General features: G+C 36.8%; 2 protein-coding genes across 12 annotated transcripts in view; both read right to left on the bottom strand.

The window, feature by feature from the left end:
* Positions 1 to 21,524, bottom strand: part of PAPOLA (poly(A) polymerase alpha) — a 45,865-nt gene extending 24,341 nt beyond the window's left edge. For 2 of the 10 annotated variants that reach the window (XR_011739432.1, XR_011739433.1), the window contains exons 1-10: positions 20,499 to 20,868; positions 10,812 to 10,982; positions 10,102 to 10,168; positions 8,629 to 8,710; positions 8,012 to 8,121; positions 6,009 to 6,062; positions 3,144 to 3,255; positions 1,816 to 1,905; positions 1,581 to 1,719; positions 52 to 124 (exon numbers count right to left, since the gene is read on the bottom strand). Coding sequence is in view for 7 of the 10 variants with exons in the window: in XM_071809623.1 (XP_071665724.1) it covers positions 52 to 124; positions 1,581 to 1,719; positions 1,816 to 1,905; positions 3,144 to 3,255; positions 6,009 to 6,062; positions 8,012 to 8,121; positions 8,629 to 8,710; positions 10,102 to 10,168; positions 10,812 to 10,982; positions 20,499 to 20,836 (1,236 nt within the window). In the remaining 3 variants the exon portion in view is untranslated. Of the gene's footprint in view, positions 1 to 51; positions 125 to 1,580; positions 1,720 to 1,815; positions 1,906 to 3,143; positions 3,256 to 6,008; positions 6,063 to 8,011; positions 8,122 to 8,628; positions 8,711 to 10,101; positions 10,169 to 10,811; positions 10,983 to 20,498; positions 20,931 to 21,240 lie in introns of those variants that run through there. The other 8 variants (XM_065837989.2, XM_065837988.2, XR_011739431.1 and 5 more) reach the window with 7 other exon arrangements.
* A 662-nt stretch (positions 21,525 to 22,186) lies between these two features.
* Positions 22,187 to 24,003, bottom strand: part of AK7 (adenylate kinase 7) — a 31,280-nt gene continuing 29,463 nt past the window's right edge. For both annotated transcript variants that reach the window (XM_065837993.2, XM_065837992.2), the window contains one exon: positions 22,187 to 23,625. In XM_065837993.2, the coding sequence (XP_065694065.1) occupies positions 23,587 to 23,625 (39 nt within the window). In that variant the 3' untranslated portion in view covers positions 22,187 to 23,586. The remainder of the gene's footprint in view (positions 23,626 to 24,003) is intronic.

The raw sequence follows: 24,003 nt of genomic DNA, 5'->3' as shown, positions 1-24,003 counted from the left end.
ACTGAATTTATTGTACAGTGTGACTTAAAGGGGAAAAAATAATACACTAACCCTTGGGTCCCATACAGGCAAATTAAGATTGCATTCTTCTGGCTGTTTCAATAGCACTGGATTTGGCCATTCCCTGTTCAAAAAGATTGTAGCACTGAATAAGACTATTGGATACAACCATGTATGTTCAACAAACAATACTTTTGAATGAGATCCTTCTTAACCCTGCTCTCAAGGTATAGCATCGTTTCCTCAAGAACAAGCTGGTATAACTGGGGTCGCTTAAACAAAGCTGTACCAATGAACAACAACACATCTGTAATTAGCTTTTTCGGGGCATTAGAACAATGAATTTTGTGTAGTGTTGGATCTTTGTAAAGACTGTCTTAGGTAACTAAAGCAAGCTCCCCTAAATTTGTCTTGAAATATAACTATCAAACAAATTCCAGTATGAAGACTGACATTGGGTCCATCTTCAAGTTAGTTGTTTCATGGACAAACAATAGAAGAAACAGCCAGCATGACTGCAGCATTATAGTATCATTACAAAGCATATGTATTAAAAAAAACCACTTCAAGACAAGAAGCCATGCTAAAAAAAAGTAACATTGCTGTTCTTCAAGTTGTCTCTACTCTCACAAATAAAGTTATCTTCCTATAAAGAGTAGAAGTCTGTTAATCTGTTGGTATTTCTACGTAACTGCTCCTATGCTATGCACATGTAAAATGGACAGCAGTATAAGGACAAGATATTATGGCAAGATATTATTAAAAACCTGGTACCTCAAAGAGGTTACAAAGCCTATGGATTCAAGACAGTGAAAATGAAAATTATCTTCACATTAAGAAAAGACACTATACTTGAAGTAAAGCAACAACTTGGTACAACGCTTCTTAAAATATGTCAATGTCTCACGACAAATATAGGTATCCAGACACCCTCCTTCAAGAAAAAGAGTACTCATTTGTTATCTCTAAAGTACACTTTGTCCCATTCATCCTAAATTTCTTTGGAGTGTTCCCATTGCTCCCATCAGTTATTTGAGCCATTTTTCTGAGGTAACTAGCTCAGGAGTATGAAACTGCATGTAATTTCAAAACACCTACCTCACCACAATGACAAAATTAAAAACTAATCTTTCACTACTGCTACTCCTGAACTGCATTTAAGCTATGTGTCTAAAAGAGATGGTGACATACCTCCTTTTCACATTATTCCAGTATCTGAATGTTAAACAACTAATTATGGGGTGTCTACTCTTATTTTGCACTATATAAGTATTTTATCTGAAGAGTATTGTTGAGTTATGTCTAGTAATTAAAATTTTAATTAAAAACCAAGTGTTTTCATTTTGGATACTATACTTTAAGTACAAGACACATTGAATGACTTACTGAAAACTTCAAGCTAAGAACTTTCTGTCAGCAAGAACAATGCTTATAACTACCACCTTAGTCTGGTATAACAGCTGAAAATGATACCATAAAAACAGGACTAAAATGTAGTGTCTACAAAAAAATTTTATTTTAGTGTAATCTAAATTAAAAAAAAAAAAAAAAAACAAAAACCAAAACACCAAGAAACATACCATTTAGAAAATACCAAGAAAAATTTATGTACAAGAGTTGATGCTATTGCATTTGGATAAAGCTGGCAAGTTCTGGCTACTAGCATAGCCCAGGAAACACCGCCAAGGAAACCTAGTATATTGGAATAGATGTTGTGGCCTGCGGATTGAAAAGGAAAAAGACAAAAGGAGTTAGAGTTAATGAAAACTTCAGAGTTAATGAAAACTTCAGAGATTTTGGAATAAAACTGCTTACGTTTTGCCCACAGTTTGATAGCTCTCAGTGTTAACCTGAAGTTGTCAATGTTTGGTACTAGATGCAGAATTTCATCGGTTACCCGGCAACCTGCCAAAAGAAAGAATCCGTTACACTTTGCTGCCTCCAAAGTTTTTTGCTGGTTTACCCTCCCTCACCTTCAAAGCTACCAAACTTTTTAGATCAGCATGCTAGCAACTTATTTGGTATTTTGATTGCTTTTGTTTTGAATTAGAGAGCTTAAAATACTTCAGTTTGGTTTTTTTCCTTTTTTTACTGTTTTACAGCAACACTCAGGAAGACAATTCATACACATAGTTTTGGACTGCTACTTGATTTTCTCTTATTAATGAACTGTAACAGCTGTTTAAGAAACAAACAAATTTTAAGTTGTGCTGTTATGGGATTACATGCAGTATATCATAAAACATGCAGACAAATTTTAAAAGCATGAGTCTTCACAGACCTACAGAAAACCTTGAAGTCAGAGGTCAAAATTTTGTTCTAATTTATGAGAACAGACAAAAAAAATTAGTTTTTGGACATATGAGTTGTATCATTACTTTGATGGGATAGTTTCAAGCTTAAAAATAACATTACAGATAACAATATTAACAGTCTTCTAAATCAAAAACAGGTAGTTGCTCATAGTTGCTAAATAGTTAACAGAGAGTTGGTTGCAAGAAAATAGTATCTAAGACTAGAGTTCCTTTCAAAGCAAGCTGGAGGCTAATATGAATTCTAGAGACTACACAAACGTGAATTTCACAAAACAGTACAAATCACTGTGGCAATCTCAAATTATCAGGTTTTCAGATCATAAGAGAAGTCAGTGGTATATCACATACTCCTCGTTCCTGCCAAGTTGCAGCCCCAAGTGCTCCATACATATAGAATTTTTTTTAACTACAGTATTATAGAAAACTTAAGGGTTACACAAGCTAGTAAGCTACTGAACACCTGACCTCAAAAACTGACAGTATTCTGAAATCCCCAATTTATCCCTGAAGCGATTTTATGTTTATGCATACTATAACGCATACAAATTAAAAAACATGCACATATTTACAGAAATAGACAGTGCTCCACACAAGTCTTGCAAGTCCCATTAATTTCTACACAGCACCATTTATTACCCAAACGAAAAATTTTATAAAAATCCAGCCAATAAGAAACAACATTTTGCTCCAAAAAGATATATGCAACTGGCTATGACTTTATTTCCAGATATGTAAGACAAGTCCATAACTAACCTACTGTATTAAACAATCTAGAATACTTACTAAAGATCAGACAAGAAGTTCACATGCAAAACTGCATATACATACCATTAAGACTTCGTATGCATCTAATGTCTAAATTTTTGAGTAGGCTATCATCTCGTAGATCTAAGTCCTCAGGAATAGTTTGCAGTGCTAATCTTGCAAACAAAATATCAATCTTGAAGGAAAAAAAAAAACACACAGAATTAGAAAACTGGTTTTTCTTCTTCTGTAGAATTAATTCTATAACGCAATTTTCATCAAGTTTACTAATAGTAACGGCAGTCTTCCTACCACAAAGAATCTTCTCAAACCATACATACTAACACCTTTCACATACATTAAAAGAAACATTTTCAGATGCTTCATCTATCTCATGGGTCCTTTTCCAAGATGATAAAGTACACATTAAGATAAATACAGAACCAGTACACAAAAATCTACAACAACTGTCAATGTAAGTAAAAATCATTTGGGGATAAGCACCACTTCCAGGTCCAGAATATAAAATTCTACTACATCATAGCAAGTCATGAAAACACAACCTAGTTTTCATCTAAATATTCTCAAAATTATCAATGAATTATAGAAAAAGAGATCTTTTCCATCTAGTACAGTAAAGCACACATGACGTGCAACTAGTTCCCTCTGTATAGGATGAGTATCTATTAAAAAAATCATCTGATTACAGAAAACGGGTAGTTGTGAAAATGTAGCAAGCTGAGCAAGTGTATAAATGTGTATAAATCTTCACAAATAAATTGGACATAATTTCAATTACGTCTGCGACTATTTGACATCAGTTTTTCTAGGTCAAGAAAATCTAAGACTACTCAGCACTGAACTAGAGTTTTAAATTGTTCCGTACACGGCAAGGACCTACACAGAGAAGTCAGTTTGCCATTCCAGTCTTAGATTAGGTATCAGTCAGTCAGTATAATGAGAACAGTAATTGCATATTAGCACCTCCTCTGCGAGGCAACAAGCCCCCTTCACCAGATGAGGCTTTTAATCATCATGAACTGATTCCACTTCACCTACAAGACAGTGAAACAGCTAGTGCTACTGCACCAAGAACAAAGCCATTTCATTTATGTTAAAATTATTTTGGATAAAATGCAGCTGAAGAGATCTTAAAATGAAGAACTTTTCATAGGCACTTAAAGCTTCCCATGCATCTGTTTTAAACTATGAAGCACTTCTCCAAAGTAATTTCTGAAGTATTCCACGCACTTTAAAATCAAAAGTTTTTGATAGTTGGTCTTAACATTCAGTACTAGAAGCAGAAGTTCCTACTTAAGTCAGAAGTATTACTTTGCAACATAAAAGGAGTTCAAAATTAAATTGAGCGTGAAGTTCTATTCTGAGCTCTAGAAGGTCTAGCACCTCTAAAGATCTAAAGTTCATTAACAATAAAAGTATTTTTCAAATCAAGAAATTAATAGCCTGTCCTATGTCATTTGGAGGGGGGGGCATATGAGGATGGGACAAGGAAACAGTTTTCTAGAGTAAGAACAAAAACAAAACAAAAACAAAAAAAAAAAAGAAGATTCCTCTTTATTTCAATAAAGAACATAAGATGCATATATATAAACTGGTACTGGCAAAAACTTCTGAAGTTTAATTGACAGGATCACTGCAAAGCTACAATCCTTTTAAAATCCATTTCCTCACTTCTACGGTTTTCTTTACAGTGAGAACAACTTCTAACATCTTTTGCCTGGATTAGGAAAACTAAATTAAAATCTTCTGATACAGACACACTAGGCACAAATTCAACCATCAGAAATTGGTACACTGGTATATATACAAAAGAGTACTTATGACAAGTTGGTATTCAAGACTGGAGAAGTCTCATGTACTGTCAGGAAAATGGATTAGGTCTCAGTCATAAACCCAAGCCATCAAAGCCTACCATAAATTACTACATTCGAGCAAGATACTGCTACTCTTATAGGAGACAATCCCTTTATTTCCCTATTTAGGTTTGTATTTTGAATTTCATTTTTTTTTTAAAAAAAAAGAGACACACAATACTGGCTTGAAATCATTTACATGACTGAAAAAAACATACAAATAACAGAAGATTAACATGGGAATTCTTTCCTCACTGTGAAGTACCGTTCTTGTATCCACCAGTTACTGGTTGACATAATCCAGGTACAAGTCTGCCAAACTGTACATATGAACAGTTCATATGCTTTTGTCTTGTCACCAAGAAAAGATCGGAGGCTGACTATAAATTACCCCAAAAAAGATTAACAGAGTATCTTTTGAAAACATTGTTTCTGTTTTCTCTGCAACTTCTCCTAAAATAATAAAAATCAAGTTAAGCAAGTTCATCACTTCAAGACAGCCGATTCATCAGGTTACAGGCAGACTGGACAGAAACTGGCAGCCCCAAACCATTGTTTTGGTCATGTGCTTACTGAAGTACAGAGAGATCAAGATACAGGGGATAACTCGTTTGCCTTCAGCAGTACATTTTTGAGAAGTGATCAAAGATCACACAACTTCCTATAGTATAGGGTATTGAAGCAAATCTGAAGGTAAGGTTTGGACAGTTAATTATTAGAAGCCAAAAATTATTGAAGGCCCATTATTTATTAATTTAATTTCTATTAAATGTTAAGGTCTAATAATGCCAATACCGGTATTCTACAGGTCAGTAAACTAATCAGCGCAAGTGGGTAGCAGTGCCTAGAGAAGAATGGAGACATATTCTACAAGCAGCATTAAGTACATCAAGAAAGCCTTGTTTCAGTCTTAAAGCTCCACTTCAAATTACACAACTGAAGACTGCTGTCAAACACTTGCCTATGAACTTAGAAGAGTCACTTTAGTAGCATTCATATTAATACTACATGAGTTATTTAGACCTTGAAAACTTTGTTTTAAGCATGCTCTACCAAAACAAAATAAGGTTTTTACCTCTATTCCATCAAAACAAAGTTTAATAACTGGGACAAAAGCTTCTTCAACAGCCTGGGGGGGAAAAAAATAGTTATGTTTTATTTTCAATATAGAGGAGGACATTTACGAGCAATAGCTACCAGGTCTAAACAATCACAATTAAACGCTATTTATACAGATGCTTTTCTGTTTTCAGGGCAATTTTTGTAAGCAATATCCTTCTCCACCATTGAGGATTTATGCAGTAAGCACTGTAAGCATGTGCTACATGCTAATTATAATCCAAACTCATATCAATCAGCTCTGATTACCTCAAGGTCCAACTCGCCCACTACACGTGGGACACAATCAAAGCATCTTTTACTCCTCACAGCAGCTCTAAGTATTCTAAGGCCAACCTATTGGGATTCTTACTCTAAGAGGCCTCTTACCTCTACATACCTGCAGTCAGATTTTTATGAGAAATGACAAGTAGACAACTGTGCAATTCTGCAGTCTGATTCCATCTAAATCAATTGCAAGTTACCAGCCCCAAGAGCTCAAGCATCTTTTCTAAATGTAGTCATTAGTAAGATACTTTGACAATCAGTAAAAACCATGATGAAACCATGAAACTTGGTATCTACTCTGCAATCAGCTAGGAATGCCGCCTTCCTGAACTGAGCATCTGAACTAAAAGCAGATGTGCAGAGCACTGCTTTCATAAAAGCAAACAACACTGTGTACTTCCAAATAAGAAATGTTGGGTAATGCCAGAAGCTAAACAGTTCTGAGAGTTCCAGATATTAACAAGAGGGGAAGACAACACTACTCTGCACCTTAGGGTTACCTTAACATTAATGGTTGGCAGAATGGATCCTAAGCAAAATACAAAGTTCACAAGTCTCTCGGACTCACTTGCTAGAGCAATCGTTAAGAAAGCTAGGTTCTCTAAAGATGGAGACTTACAAACTTTCTTAGACTGAGTTAGGATGATTTTAAAATGTTAATGAACCCTGACCTAAAGGCTACTGCATCAATGCAGTGCTACACTGAATGGCATACATTGATCTACCTTGCTGCTAAATCAACTACATTAGCTTGAGTTAGATGGAGTTCATAGCAAAGTTAATTGAAAATTTGAAAATCATCAGCCTCTTAAAGCATGTTGATTTAAAGATTACTAAAGGCACTGATATACTAAAGCACTCAAAACAGTTTGTTTAATGCATTAATACTACCACCATGTGTCTGTACTACCCTGGTAGTTATCAACTACAGGGTGCACAGAGTGAACGAACACTGCAGAGACAGATCCATTTACAGGAGCAGGACTAAAACAAAGCTTAATACTTGCCAGCAACTACCTTCACCAAAAGAACAAAACCACAACAAAACAAAATTGCACCAACACAAAAAGGATTAAAGCTCCCACCAGTTGGCCTAGGAAGGCTTGTCATTCAGGTATAATAAAAACAAAATACCATATACCATGTGTCTTCCATTCCTACACAGGAAATCTGCATCTTTACCCACTAAAAATCTTGCGCAGGCATCTAATAATAAGACACACTAAAAATGTAACCTCCATTTTCAAATGCACAGTTGAAGGCCAATATAGAAGTTTTGGTTAATATCAACCATTGTAATTGTTTATATAAGCACAAAATTATAGAACAGTAGCATAACTATACACTTTAAAACCTTCATTAAAAACACAACTCAGCTTAAAAAGGATCAGGACCAAATACATATTTGCGTCTGCCTGTTGCTAGAGAGTAAGCAGCAATTTTGGAATACTAACACGCATGCTAGGAGATCATTCTGACATCCAGATTTTTAAATGAGTCTCTAGGAAGTCGAAACAAGAGAAAATTTGGAAGAATCTCTATTTATTTCAACTATGGTGATAGGTTTTGCCGCAAGCTAACTAAAAATCCACTGCAAGCCTTAATAGTAAAATTTACTTATTTAATATATCATCTCTCACCATTAACTTTCCAGCATTATCATTTCAGCTAGCTATCAGGTAGTTCACATACCCTCAGATCTTTTACTTCTTCTTGTTGTTTCAGTTTTTCATAAAATGATGTGAAAAAATCACTTCTTTCAACATGTCTTGGTGCAACACACAGGGCATCAATATCAGCACCTGGAATTGTTTATTAGAACAAATAAGTTACACTTCATGTACATGAAATGCCAGCAATACCCAGAAATTTTTTTGAAACCAAATAGGAACAATTAGTTTCTCTTCTTCTAGAATGGCTTTTCTTTGGTAGTACTACGTCAAACCAAATGAAGAAAAAAAATTTTTAAGTGTTAATGACCATTAAGCATACTGAATACATACATACATTCTTCTTTCAACTGTGAAACACCTGTAGTAATTTTCAAAGAACAAACTATGAAAACCCAAGTATACGACTTCCGCTATTTTTAAATCATTTCCAACTTTTTTGGTCCATTCCACAACCCATGACATGAAGATAATATAGAAACATATTGACTTAGAATGAAGAAAGGAGATGACTGACACAAAATGGCAAAAATCTAACACCACCTCAAAAGACATGCAGTTTTTGTTACTTAAATGTGACATTTACAGACACATCGCTAGCTCAAACACACAAGTTTCTATAATAAAAGTAAACATTACCTTTTGTATGAACCCCTAATCTATAGGATCCAAAAGTAAAAATTTTTCCTCCAACATTTTCTATTACAGACTGTGGAAGATTCTAAATAGAGAAAAAAAGAAATAGTTATTTTTCCTTAACAAGCTGTAACGACATACACAATTCACTTTAAAACAAAAGAAAAGATACTGCACAGAATGTACATTGTTTAAGGTATAGTTATTACTGGAATAATAACCTTAGTATTTACAGAAAAGGCAGAGGTATGTTTGCCACTTGCAAACTACGTGTAACGTTTCTACTCTATTACACATTACTGCCTTGGACTTAGTAATTGTTTCAGTAGTTCTACACTTCAAGTACAACAGCTTTAAAATATTATGGACATTTAACACATTTTGCCTAATACTCCGGCATTTTAGACTGCCTTAGAAATTGATTGACTCCAATTTAGAGCAGCAGAAAAACACTAGAGTATCAGTGTTTAATACACTGCTTTCAAAGACATTCATACTACATTCTTTAAAGCCTGGTTTTAGGAAAGATACTTATGTTAAAATTGTTCAGGTATTTTTAAAAAACTCTTGAATCCACAGTACTGTGGGCAAAGAATGTTACCCTTCCATAACAGAATCCAATGTTACAGTCTGAAGCCCTACATTAATGGTCACACAACAAAAGATATATAAATAAAAAATTAATTATTTCACAAACTATATTGGATTAACTTAAGCAGTTTCCAATCTTACACCAGTAAAGTCACACTCACTATTTTGATTTCAAGGATCAACTAGGGTCTTCTCTCTGTAATCTTGTTCATGTATAAAATCCCATTTCATAAGAGAAATTTACAGAATAAATACAATCCTAAGTATACTCCAAGCAAAATAGCTTAAAAAAATTTATTTTTACACCTTAAAAAGAGCCACTTCCATTTTTGCAAGTCTATGATCAGTCAAAAACAAACAAACAAACCAACCAACCCAAAACAGCGTGTGTGGGGTGGAGAGGGACTATAACCTGACAAAAAATCTACTATCACTATCAGAGTCTACAAAAGTAACACTACAGGACTGACATTAAAGAAGACCACAGATCATAAAGCTGAAAAAAAGTCTATTTTTAGAGCTAGCACTGGTTCACAAAGCCAAACAATCTAAGCATATAATTATTATACATATGTATTTTAATGAAAAGTCAGTCTATTTACATTTCTACCTAGGAAGAAGGAGGAACAATTGAAAATTCCTATTACCACTACCATGACTTTTTCCAGTATTTATCAGTTTATTTCTTTAAAAAGGTTCTACTTTCAAGTGGTGATGCTGCTTGGAAACAAGAGCAGCTACTCAAAGGTGACATTTGCTTTTACAACTTAATCAAATTTGATCCCCAAATCTAAAACTCATCCTGTTTGAACTGGGAACTTATGTTGTAATTGTTTTCCTACAGCAGTATTAGTATAAGCAGGTCCATTTAAAATACAACCATACCTTGCTTTCACTGATTTCCCGTATCCATTCCTTTACAAGGTTATTTAATTTTCCCAAAATTAGAATCCTATTGATAAAACAGCAGAATCACAGGTCATTAACTCAGACCAAACTAGTGGCATTTTTTTAAGACCCTGATCACCATTACACAGTAAGTCATCTACAGTAATACTGCATGTCTAATTACAGATTTTTTATATATATATACACACACACACACTGAAATAAACTCAACTCTTACAACATTCCTGCTATTTTTCCTCTTTCAAAGACACTCAAGGGATTTAAGATCAGAAAAAATGCAAGCATGCAAAGCCTACACACATGTGAATTATATGAATTCTACTCACTTTCAAAGTAAAACCTCAACTCATAAAACAAATGCACCTAAAAGCACAGCGAGAAGCAGTACTGAGAACAAAAAACTCTAGAAAACTCAGTAAGGAAAAAAGCATAGGGGCCACTACAACAAAAACAGCTATGAAGGGAAAAAAATGCACAGCCTCCATAATTTAAAGGCCATTTAAATTCCTTTCTGTGTTCTGTGGTATTCCACTTAAGATGCATGGGATCAGGTAGGGAGGGAGAAATCAAGCTTAGTATTCCACTAGGCTTTTAAGAAAGCATCTGAAAGAACATAAACATGCTTGGGGTTCAGTAGTCAACCTCAAGATTGGAGAAAACCGCTGCTACAGTGAGCGTTAACTCACCTGCGTTGCAGTTCTTCTTCCTCTTCAAATACACCGTAAGGTTTTAGGGTTTCGATTAATTTCTGGGTAAGCATGCAGTCAGACTCCTTGGGGGCAGCTAAACTGATAGGTGAGGTAATGCCATAATGCTTCTGTAGTTGCTGTGTTTGTGATCCCTGGGTTGTAACGGGACTAATAAAGGCAATTAGATAAAGTTACTGACAGAAACAGAACAACAACAGAAAGTTTTTATCATTATTTTTTTCCATCAGAGTAGAAGACAAGAGGCATATACTAAGGAAACAAAAAGTTAAGTCTAGTGTTAGCATTTATATCCCAGATCAATCCGTGTTAAATCTGTGTTTTTAAGGGCAACAGCAGAACAACCTTTCTCCATCTCTAAATATTGATCACAGGATTACAAGTTGATTTTACATCAGCTGACTTCACACACTCAAAACATTAATCTATTTAAGGAGGCTTTAGCATATTTTGAGCCTAATAGCATCCTACAGTTAGTTTTAAGCTAACTTCTCTTCTGGCCAGCATAAGAGGATGGTTAGATGCAATATTACATATAGCCTTGCTTCATTATGGGGGTGAGGGGAGAACATCAGAGGTTTATGTTAGACTTTGCCTAGCACATGTACCAATGATACAAGCACTACTCCCTCCACATCCCTCATGTTTCCATAACATGACATTTTACTTCATATAATTATTTCTCTAAATAGCAAAGTACACCTCAAGAAAACCCAACCCACCATAATGGGTTAAATCTGCAAGGACCTAGTTCAGTAGTAAACAGTTCAATTACAAGCCTCACAGCATCCTCACCTTGCACTTTTCTAAGCTACACAAACAGATATGGAGTCAACCCTCAAGCACAAGGACGGTACTCTCAAATCAACTGCCCATATTTCAACATTGCAAGGACACAAAAGGACACAAAAGAACTTCAAAAGAAACACATAAGTTATAGTGTGAAAACTAATAACAGCTTTCCTAGATGAAAAACAGCCAGGCATTTTTTCAAAATGGACATATATTTGTTCATGACATTCATATTTAAACACAGTTGTATCTTCAGAACAGTGTGAGCTTTAAAGCTAGTAATTCTAAGTGTTTCAAAATTGAACTTCTTCCTGTGTAACATACAAGTGTTTGGATTCAGTGATTACTGCACACTATACACATATAGGTAAAATTTTTCTAAACTGATACTAACAATGACAGGTAGTCATTAAAAAAAATCTTAAACATATTCATTATTGTAGAATAAATTATATACTTCAACATTTAAGATAGCCAAATTTTAAGTCTAGGAACACTTAGTCTTGCTCATTATATACTTTGCATTTTCAAAAACACACTACTTAAGCCTGTATTTTAAAAAGCTCTAAAGATTACTTGCACCATTAAATACTAGTTTTATATTGATACATTGACAACTTTCCTCTAAATTATGACTATTCCTCCCCCATCTTTGATTTCTGAAATTGACATATCATTTTTTTAAACATACTGTAAAGCTTCTTTTTTGAAAGCAACTTGTTACTTAAAATAATCAGCCTTTCAGTGACCAGTAAAAAGCATTATCATCTCTCACTAAAATACACATTTCAGAAAACATGGCTATTATATCAACAGTTATTCAAAAAGCCATAACAACAGTTAAAGGAAGTATTAACTGAAAATTAAGGCAATGCATGTGTAAAAGTGTTAAATCCTCATCATTTAAGTTACACTCTTACTACATAAGATTACTCCCTTTCAAAGGCATAAAGTAACATTTTAATACCAAATGTGTAACTAGTATTTAAAATTCAGATAATGTATTAATACTTTTTTTTCCCTGAAATCAATTATTCATTTGACTAGGACAAAAGCTTTATCATTAGTTTGGTCCCCTTCAACTTTCACAAAGATAAAGTCTAAAGAAAAAAATCCTGCATGTCAAAAATTCAAGCTGACTGCTTATGTGGAAGTCCACTGGCAAACATAACATTCCCCTGTACATTGCAGTACTAACAGTCCTTCGTGTTTACATGTTACACCATTTCTATCATAAAAAAACAGAAATTATTTTTCAGGCTAAGTACATATGTGTGGAAAACTACAGAACAACTCCACTTTAACTTCTGTAACCTGTAGTCATCATCTCCTCAGGATTTCATTCCTCATTTCCATGAGGACATATCATACAAAAGAACTTTATATTGACAGGAATCAACAAAACCTAATATAATTGTCTACAAGTTAAACCCATTTTATAAATTATTCTAAGAATAATTTGTTTGAAATCAAGAATTCATTTGCAAAGCAAGTTTCTCACATCACAAATTCTAGCAGATTTGTCCCTTTGCTTGTTAGCAAAAGGCAAAAAAAAAAAAAAAAGTAAAGCAGGAAAAAAACCCTTTTACATTAAACAACAACAAACCCCAAGTAATCATGTCTGGGGGCTTTATTTGACATTGCTTCCTTCAGGTAAGAGGTTTTAATCACCTAATGAAGAATTCAGTAGCAGCTGAAGCAACCACATAGATCTTAGGATGAATGTAAATACTAGAACAACAACAACAACAAAAAACACTACTCAAATGAATTATATAAAAAAAACAGTAATTCAAATTAAGAACAAAGCAAGTCATTAAAACAATTTCTCTTTTTCAAAAGAAAAAAATCCAGGAATGTCAACACAAATAGCAGCTTCAGCCACTTAGTTGCTACGAAAAAAAAGCAGTCAGAAAAGAAGAGGCCTGAATACATAAACATCCTTTGGATATTTTTACTTACACCACAAAGCAGGTAGTTAAATTAGAACTACAATTTCTCCCCTTTTGCCAACTGTTTATTTGAAAAAGTAAATTTGCTTTTCAACTTAAGATTTTGCAGTTTATTTTTACAGGTTTTTAAAGCAGTAATCTAAAGCAAACAATACTTTAGTGTGACAATTTCTTGATGATCTGACTGTAATTTTCATCCATTCATAACTAGACACTGTATCCAATTCAACAGCTATCAGACTTCATTGAAAGGGCTGACAAAACACAGGCTGGCAGAGGCTGTCACTAGATTTCAAAGAGACAACATCTCTCAGACCCAGATTCTGTGAAGCAGACTCCTGAAGTCAGTAATGCTGACAGAGCCCTCCATCTTCCATGTGTTTGTAAGGGTCATACTTCACCAATTTGAGAACTAATAACTTTAAAATGATCCTTCACCTCGCCCCCAAAATTGTGATGCATAAAAACCAACCAAACATCAGATCACTTCCCTGATCTGGTTTACAGCACAATCCTGTCAGCGCAACGTGCAGGTTTGTCTTCGCAGAACACAGTGTTAACATGATTTAAACCAGTATTATCTCCAACCTCTACAGGACCATCAGTGCATGGTCACAAGGCATGAAAGAAGCTTTAATTGGTCACTAAAATGACAGCTTTAAACAACTTATTAAAATCAATCTGCTGATATACATCTTTAGTAATTATTACACAAAAACAGTTCTGGATTTTACAGTTCCTGCTTTAATATTAATGTATTTTAGAAGAATGAATTAAGGATACTGACAACAGCACAGGACCTTCCTACACAAATGTTTGACCTGTTTGAAGGTAGAGAAGTTAATAAGGGATGGTACAAAACAATCCTCAGCACAGTTGCCTTCTAGATGTCATAACTCCAGAAGATACAATAAAGCTTACATTTAAACACGCTAGTATTGAAGAGAATATAGGTTATAACCAGCTAAAAACAGTTAAATTGAAGCTCAGCTGTTTACACCTGCTGAAGATGTAAGGCTGTTCTAAAGTTTCTCTAGCACACCAAAAAATAGCAGGAAAGTGCCTTTGTAAAATGACACAAAAAAACAGTATTTGGCAAGAAAGTTAAACTCATTTGAGGATGCAACATAATAACTAGTGCTAAGTAACTGTTACTTTGTTTAAATGACAGCAAGTAATGAGAGTTACTATAAAAACAAACAAGTAAAGGTATATCCTCTCCACACTCCCTACATCCCACAAAGCCAAGAAATTTCAAATAAAGCATTTGCTAGCTGCTTTTTAAATGAAAAGTGTATTATCTCTGAGATATAAACTTAAAAGTGCTCATTTTTCCAACTTCAATATTGTACTTGCATGTTACATTTTAGCCAGAATATGCTAACGATCAACACTCCTAGGCTTATCTTCTACTTCTTTTCTCAAACCATGAAGATCACACTGTACTCCAGTATCGTCCCTCTTGAAAAGCCATACGGCCATTCAAGTTTCTACCTGTGATACATCATGATTTATCACTCTTCAAATCCCTTACTTTAAACCAGGATATCGATTCCAAGAGAACAGGTAAGTAGCAATGCTAACCTTCTACCAGAAAGGATTAGGGAAGTTAAGGCCTTGGGAGATGTCATATCTGCTAGCCACTGAAGTTAAGCATTAACAAAAATCAAAGAGTATTAAACAGCAACAGGAAGTTCTATCCCAGCTACTGAATCTTGAGTACCACTGAGGCACATTTGGCAGTCCGCGTCGAGGTCTGACACCCAACTCAAAGCATGTCCAGCACTTGCTTTTTTTTTAAAAAAAAAACTTTTATTAACATCAGAATAGAAATTAAGGTACAGTTTGGGGCTCTTCTGTTTATTTCTAGTCAACCACATATCCACATGAAGATCTTGCTCTCGCTCTGCTATGAATATGAGCTACCTGTCAATAGAACAAACAAAGTTGCAGAAAATCATGTGGAGTTAAACTTAACATGCTATTGTTGTTGCTCTGATTAGACCTGAATTTTTGAAAAGCATATACTGACAGTTTAAACCATCTGCAAACTGGGCAGCAGCAACTGCAGTTTGATTCTAAGTGTTATGATCCAATACTTCATATTCAATTATTAATTAATCTCATCTCACAGAGAAATGCACATATACTTTTTCTCAATATAAAAACACAAATGCACAAAAAGTTCTAGTCTGTACTAAGCTGACAGCAGTACAACTACACATGTTCTTCAGAACCCAAAGTTTTAGGCAGTATCTTTTTAATTCAGTAGTTATTGATAACAATATAAGAAGAACAACCCCCCCACTATGGCTACTGTTAAAACTAAACAGAGCTGTACACCTTAAAACTCTTTCAAATGTAAGTGACTTAGGCAATGCATTGTTCCAAGGTAGAGTGGTGGAAAGATTGCGAGATATGGGGAAAAAACTTTCTAATGCATCTTTTAAAGATCAGGTTACAAAATGAACATATATCCACCTAAACTGAAAACAGACTTACAGCAAACACAGGTGTATCTACACAACACTGCCCCATACCTAACTATGGGTTAGATACAAATTCAAAGTACTGTACTACTTTCTTTTACAACACTGGAACCTTCCTCCACCCTCAGAAGAAACAAGAATCCTGTCACAAACTTTTTTTTCAAGCATACTTCATATTTAACTCTATTCCTACATCCACTTGAAAACCCCTGTTGTTTTAAGCACTTTTTCGTCTTTACTCCCTGTATTCTACCTCAGTTCTACTGCTGATATTTTTAGCATGTTATTTGAATTAAGTTTTTATGTTTCTTATCACAAACAAAATACAGTTGCGATCAGCACCACATTATCTAAACATCATGCTCCTGAAATTTGGGATGCTTCACAAAAATAAAAAACAAATAGATTAAATCTTAAAAACAGATGCCATAATATTTAACACATTATAACAGTTCAAATCCTGTGTAAGTTTAAAAGTAATCTCTGATTCTGAAATAGATCTTAACCACCCAAGATCTAACCCATCTAAATGCATGCCAAGAGCATGCAAAAATCCCTTCCAGCTTTTGGCCATCAAGCCTTGCTTATGCTAGAAGTTATATAACCTCTTTCATGTATCACTAAACCTCAGCAGAGGACTAAGTTTGTCCAGACAGACACGCACATTAAGGTCAGCACCAGTGAAGGAAGGCAAACTGTGGGCTGTCAGGTCTCTTAAAATAGTGTCAACAACCCACAGAAGATTGACTTCAAACCTTTAACTTCAGTCAGGACCTTTGGCTCATTCAGTCTTACCTCCATATACCAAGGCAAAATACACAACTTAAGGAATCTCAATGACTATCCTCTCTTCTCTATTTGCCTCTACCAATTACCTCACTAAAATTCAGTCTGTCTTATTTACTGATGCAAGATGCCCAAGTCAGATTCCTGAAGCAACTCTGGCCATCACACCATCTTATCGATCAGTTGGAGCTAAATTCACAAAGCTCAAGCTCTACTGTGCCACATTTCAGAGGAGGCATTTTGAGTAGTTTTCTTTACATGTTTTAAATTCTCCTCCAGCAAGTACTGACTTTGACAATTTCGGATTAAAGTTTCTGACTTAATGCTAACACCATCATTCCACGCAAAATTTGAGAAATCTAGGCAGGTAATTTCACTGAAGTCTGTGCAAATCTGCTACCAGGCAACACACATCTTAAATGATTAAGACAATCCAGCTGCCCTCCCTGGACAGAAGTTTAAGTATCTAGCAGAAAGTTGCTGGATCATTTAGACAATTAATTAAGTTTTCAACCGTCAGTATGAAATGTTCAAGATACCCCAAACAGATTTGAACATGGCTACTGGAGCAATGACAGGTCTATGGAAGAAGAGACTCACCTATGGCAAGAGAAAGAACATTCATACACATTCTGCTAATTTTTGACTCAATCCCGAGTTCTCTCTGGCTCTTCCATTTGTACAGAATGGTAAAGGCAGCATGTCCAGACACACACCCATTCACAACATTCTTACTAACAACAGTTTCAGAAAGCTTCTCAAGCTTAAACGAACTCTGCAGGTAGCACTTGAACGAAAAATTAGTTTTACTGCTATTACAGAGACAACAAACTCCAGAGGTAGCAATTTAAGAAATTCAGTATGGTTGAATCAAAAGACATCAGGAAGTATCAAACCAAGAACTAGGAATACAATGAAGCATTTAACTCTAAGAGATTCATTTGTCTCAGCAGTGAAATCTGTGCAGCCCAAAGTATCTGGGTTTCCAAGTTGTGTGCAGTACCCCCATGTTAACAGGTATAAACTTGGTCTTTTTGGAGTGACAGAAAACTGAAAGCTATGGCAAAACCACATGACTTGCCATCCAGTTCCTCTGTAGTACAGCTAACAAACTAATCCTCAGTATAGACTTTTATATTAATTTCTTCTTGATTAATAAAGCTATCACTTTTAATTAAGGTACCTGTTCTTCTAAAGTAAGTCCTGTGCTTTCCAAAGTTAGAGATAATGTCACTCCTTCAATTACAGTCTATAAAAACCTGAGCTCTCTGTTCAGAAATATGCTATTTGTCCACTCCTAATTGGTACAAGTCATATTAAATATAGTGTTGTACTACTTCCGGCATACAAGTTGACAGTCACTAATTAAGTCAAGAAAACAATGACTTTGCATATATTTAAAGCAAAGTTCAATGAAAAAAAATATATAAGAAGTCTTACATCAGAAGTGAGAATAAGCTTGATTGTCCACAATAAAGACTGGAAAAAAAAACTAATGACATTCCAAACTCTACTACCAATACCAACAATAGTCGAAATTTATAGCACTTAACAGCACTTTTAAGTGTTCATATATATCACTCAATGCACTTTTCCACTTTTTTTTTTTTAAACCAGTCTTTTACGATTATTTTAACAGATACAGAAGTTCAGCAAAGAAGCTGTAAGTGCAATAATATCAGCAGCTTAACAAGAAACAGATTCACAGTGCTATATCTCTATTTGGAGGATCAGAAAGGCCCAGGTTACACAAAAAGATCAGATAATATATTCACATAAACATAGCTGCTGCTTCACTGAGTCAGCAGCCTTTCTGTGTAAAACCTAACCCTAAGTGAAACATACGGACAGATTAGTGAGCTTCATTTCTTCTCAGCATCTTACATTTCAGATGATAAACAAGAAGATTCTGTACCTAACAGTTTACTAAAATGTATTTTTATAATAGGGGAAATATTCACCTTTGTTTCTAATCACCTTCTTTGAACAGCTGAAAGTTAAAGAGTTTTCCCTTATGCAGCTGCTATCTCTTCACACAAGAGATTAATAAGAACCATAAGAAGAAGTCACATATTACTAGGATAAATTTAGTATTTTTTTAAACACTAAAAGGCTTTTGAAATGCCAGCTATCACCATCACCAGAACCAGAGCTTGTTCTCTTACTACTGACGTGCTTTGTACGTAAGTAATTTGCTTGGTTTTATAGTTTTGTATCATACTGCTAAGGGAAATACATACGCATGGAGGCCAGTATCAGAAATGCGGAACCCTGAACTAATGCTTTCCAAGTAGAGAATGATGACAAATCTCTGGTTGTATGGGTGATCAGCACTAACTAGGGCTGTCAATTGTAGACCCTAAAAAAATGAAGTTTAAAAGATTTCTTCAAAAGTCAGGACAAAAAAAAAAAAAGTGGTGTATTTTGCTTGTCATCTTAAAAAGTTCAGCAGTAACATACAGTTCTACTCTCACTCAGAAAGTTTATCATCCAAAAGCATGAGAGCATCAACTGGAAAGAATTATACAGAAAAGGAACTTCCTAAACTCTTTTTTCTCGAAACTTAAGGCAGATGCATCATTTCATAAACTCAAAAATTAACGTTACTACTATCGCAACTTACAAGTATTAAAATGTTCACTTTGATTTTTCTATTATTCAGCCAAGACTTCAATGAAGAATCTGAGAAAGCTTTGCTTTTTCTAACTAAAATAAACCTCCTTTACCAGTGAAGTTGCGAAGTAATGTTTATACTGAAAACTGCAATATGTTAGTGCAAATATAACTACATAATGTTATTCAATAGTTTCTAGTTAAAGTATCATAAACACCCACATTAAGAAAAATTATTGAGTCACTCCAAAGTTGTCAAAGTTGAAGACCACTATTATTACAATTCATAGAAGTAGCCAAAACATTTTAAATGTTGTTATTAAGCATCTGGAATTTATGTAATCACAAGGAAATAAACTAAAAATGGAAGCAGGCAGAATAAACACCCTCCCATTTTCCTGAGGCCAAAAAGCCTGGCCAACTTCAAAGATGGTTTTTGGTAATTTTCTTTTGCCATAACGAACATGTGCAAAAGTTATCTATAAAGACGTTGTAGCCTCATTATACAAACATTAGAAACTACCTGGCACAACCATTTTATTTTCTGCATTCACCTGTTTTTCCTGCCATAAACTCTTTCACTTAAGTTCAGCTTGTGTTATCTACGCCACAGCTAACTTAGTATATAGCACAACTTGCAAGCACGGTTATTCTTCACATAAAGATTACATAATTAAAACAATAGTGAATAATCCCCAAATAACTGTGAAACAACAGTGAATAATTAAAAACTCTTTACATTTCTTCAATTAAAAAAAAAAACCAAACCAAAAACCAAAAAAACCTCACACCCGAACCTAGCATATAAACATGCCTTATTCTTAAAAGCCATTTGACCACCTACCCATCGCAGGTTCCCTCAATTTACACAAGACAATAAAATACTGACATTATAGACTACAGAACTGAGGAGCAGGAAGTTATTGTCTCAACTCGGAGTCGTCCAAAATAAAATTTAAAATAAAAGAGACACAAACACAGCGGGGCTGGATTAAAATAAATCGACAAGAAACTGCGATGAAACTACGTCCGACCTCGTTCCCCATGACCACGCGCAGAGTAACCGCACACCAGCTCCAAGCCCCACCGGAATGGCGCGGAAGCCCCCGGCTCCCGGAGAGGGGAGTGGGCGACCCGCAGGGCGCCGCGCCGGCCAGGGGGCGCTGCCCGCGCGGCCAGCCCCGAGCCCAGCAGCGCTCGGCGTGTCAGAGGCACCCGGAGCGGGCGAGTTTCGCAAGGGCAGCGGCTCCGCTCGGGCCGCCCGCTGGAGCCAGCGCCTGCGCCTCTCCCGCCACCGGAAGGAGGAAAAACCGTTCGCGCGGCCGCGGGGAGAGAAGCTCTGCCGGGACCCTTGAGGGAAAAAGAGCTTCATGTCCCGCGGCCTGGGCGCGAAAAGGACAAACGTGCGGCGCTCCGCCACCTCACGTGGCCGGGCTCGGTGCGGGTCAAAGGGGCCGCCACAGCCATCCGCCCCGCGGCCGCTACGAGATCACGAAAAAGACGACAACATAAAAGCCACATCAGTGTCTCCTTCGGCACTCCCAGCGATGTGAGGGGAGCACAATGAAGAAACAAGCAGGTCCTGGCGGCTGGGCGAAGAGCAGCGGATCCACAGCCCCTCGCACTGCGGCACCGGAAGAGCCCGGAACCGGAGCAGGGACAGGGGGGAGGGCGAGAATCGGCAGAAAGGGCCACGGCGAGCTGAGAGCACCGGGCGGTACGAGTAAAGACCGGCGCGACACAGGCCTCTGGCACCCCGCGAGCTTTCCAACTTACAACGGCATCGTCTCTCCGGCCCCTCCTCCTCCTCCGCCGCCTTCGCCGCCGCCACCACCACCACCACCACCGCGTCGTCCCCTTCTCCCTCCTCTTCTTCGTCCTCCCCCACCACTGCCGCCTCCGGACCGGTCACTCGTCCCGCCAAGAAACGGGAATCGTGACCATGGTAGGGGCCGGGGTCAGGCCTTAGAGAGAGGAGAAAGCCGTTCGCTAGGCCCAGCCGCCACCGCTTCACTTTCCTCTTCCCCTCCGGCCTTCTAACATGGCGCCCAGACGCTACCAAAGCAACCTTCTAGAACGGGGGGAGCCTGACGCAGCGACGCGGCCACCCCCGCACGCGGCGCACGCTAGCTCGCCCGCGCATGCTCAGCTGGCCGCGAGGCCGAAGGGCATCCTGGGGGCTGTAGTTCCAGCGGGAGAGAGCCGGAGTTTGAAAACAAAGCGCTAACGGCTGCGAGGCGGCGCGTGCGTGCGGCGGGGCGGGTACGTGGCTCGGGGGACACCGCGCTGCGCGACTGCCGGTGTGCCTGGGCACCGGGGGTTCCGAGCGGGAGGAAGCGTGGATTTTCATTGCTAGGGAAACTCAGGCGGCGGGACCGCACAGCTTTATCGCAACGGGCCGCCCGAACGGGCTTGATGTGGGGCCGCACAGTGCAGCTCCCGCCGCCGGGACAGCCCCAGCCGGGCTGCCTGCGGGAGCCGCCGCGGGGACGAGCGGCCGAGGCTTTCACGGGCCGAGCGCAGCCCGCCTGGTCCCCGTCCGAAACCCCAGGGGTTTCCCTTCAAAGCCGTCTCTGTGCCTTTTGAAACCTGTATCGGGATTGTTTGTTTTTTATGCTCCACACAAAGCAAACAAATCCTTTTCTAATAATTGTTTTTGAAAGCTCTGCCTGTGATAAACTGCATAAATTTCAGAAAATTAAAAAACAAAAACACACCACTCTATTGATCAACTCAAAACTTTATTCTTAGAAAAGTAAATATCAAACCAACCCTACACACAAAAAAAAGCGCCCTGTTTTGTCTGGTTTTTTTTCTTAGTGTCCTCTTTTCATCTTTGCTCTAAAAACATGACTCTCAAACTAAAAATTTATATAAAATCACAGAGTATTTCATTTCAGCTGCCTTAGATGACAAATAATGACTTGGACTGGCAGCATACAGGAAATTTATATCCCAGGAAATCGGGTTTTTTAGAGTAGGATATGATGGTTCTGAACTCTGTTCCTGTCTATCAAAACTGACTTGGCTGTGTGACTGTGAAAACAAACTAAATAAGACTGTTTCTCAATAAAAAAAAAATAATATATCTGAATTAGAACATTGGACATTAATATATCTAAAATTCTAACATTAAAAGTAATAGACAAAATAAGCATAAAATTTTTTGTGTCACCGTTCTTTTAGTTCTTCCTTTTTTCCCCTTTCTCCCAAACAGACTTTTCTTTCTGTTTTGACAAAATCCTGTATTTGTTTTACACCAAATACACAATCAGTTTCAGCTCACTCAGCATAGATGTTGACAATTTCTATGAGAAGTATATGAAGTCAATAAAAAAGGGAATGACAGCCACGTGCTGTATCAAATATTGAATGATGAAGAGAATCAAATGAGAACTAGTCCCATTCGTTTGATACCAAACAGAAACAGATGTTTTGTGACAAGTCTGTGCAGGTAAACTGTTTATCCAGTCAGACTTCAGCACAGCACAAGACGACTACGGTGTGTAACTTTTTGCCTCTTGGTAGCAAGGGGGAAAATAAGTGAGGGGAAATAAGTGAGCTTGCTGCTTCTACTTATTTCCATTTTCAGTGAAAATTAGTTTGGTTTTGGCTTGGTTTTTGATGGGTTTGTTTGTTTGTTTGTTTTTCTGTCTTGGGGGGGTGTTTTTGTTTTGGTTTTGTTTAATGTTTTTGTTGTTTGGTTGGTTGGGGTTTGTGTATGTGTTTATGTTTTTACGAAAAGCTTTATCTCAGGCTAGCTGCCTACATCCGCTGTGGATCAGCACAAAAATATATTGCTTAGATAGCATGTATAACTGAAAAAAAAACAGGAAAAAAAATTTGGAGACACAACAGGTTCTTGTGGTTCACAGCCTCAAATAGACACATGAAATACAGATGTGCAAATGCATTAATATGTGCAGTAAATGGTACTTTTGAAGAAGAAATTTCATGAAAACAATACAACTTGGTTTTAAAGTATGAGATAAAAATGGAGATTACATAATAAGCCTAAACAAAACTAGTTTCAGAAACTAAGCATTTTTACTTAAAATGCATTAGGAACGTTCTCTCTTTCTACCTCACGATTTTGACAGCTGTTATGATTTAATGTTTATCTCATTCAACACCAGAACTGTTCTTGAAGAGATATTCTGCCTGTAAACAGAACAGTTTCAAAGTTACACTTATTTTCAACTCTCCAATTTTAAAACATACACAAAGTAACAAAAATACAGTGGAACACAACATTGCTTAAAACAAAATCCCAGAAAGTATTAATTGGCTCTAAAATGTAATTTCTGGCAGATATGTCAGAGAAACCTCTTCCCCACAAATAACACGCAAAATACCATCCTCCCCATTCTCCCTCTTGCTAGCAGTCACCCCAGCTCTATCATGGGCAAGAGAAGGAAGCAAGCTAATTATGACAGTAATTGTCACTGGATGGAAAATTCTAGGGAGTACCCTGAGGCCTGATTTCTGGACCCAGAAAAGCAGATAATACAGATATTTTAAAGTTATGCAGCTATTAGG

The sequence above is a fragment of the Patagioenas fasciata genome, chromosome 5, assembly GCF_037038585.1.
Source record: "Patagioenas fasciata isolate bPatFas1 chromosome 5, bPatFas1.hap1, whole genome shotgun sequence".
NCBI classification, from domain to species: domain Eukaryota; kingdom Metazoa; phylum Chordata; class Aves; order Columbiformes; family Columbidae; genus Patagioenas; species Patagioenas fasciata.
This window is presented reverse-complemented; position numbering and strand designations above follow the sequence as displayed.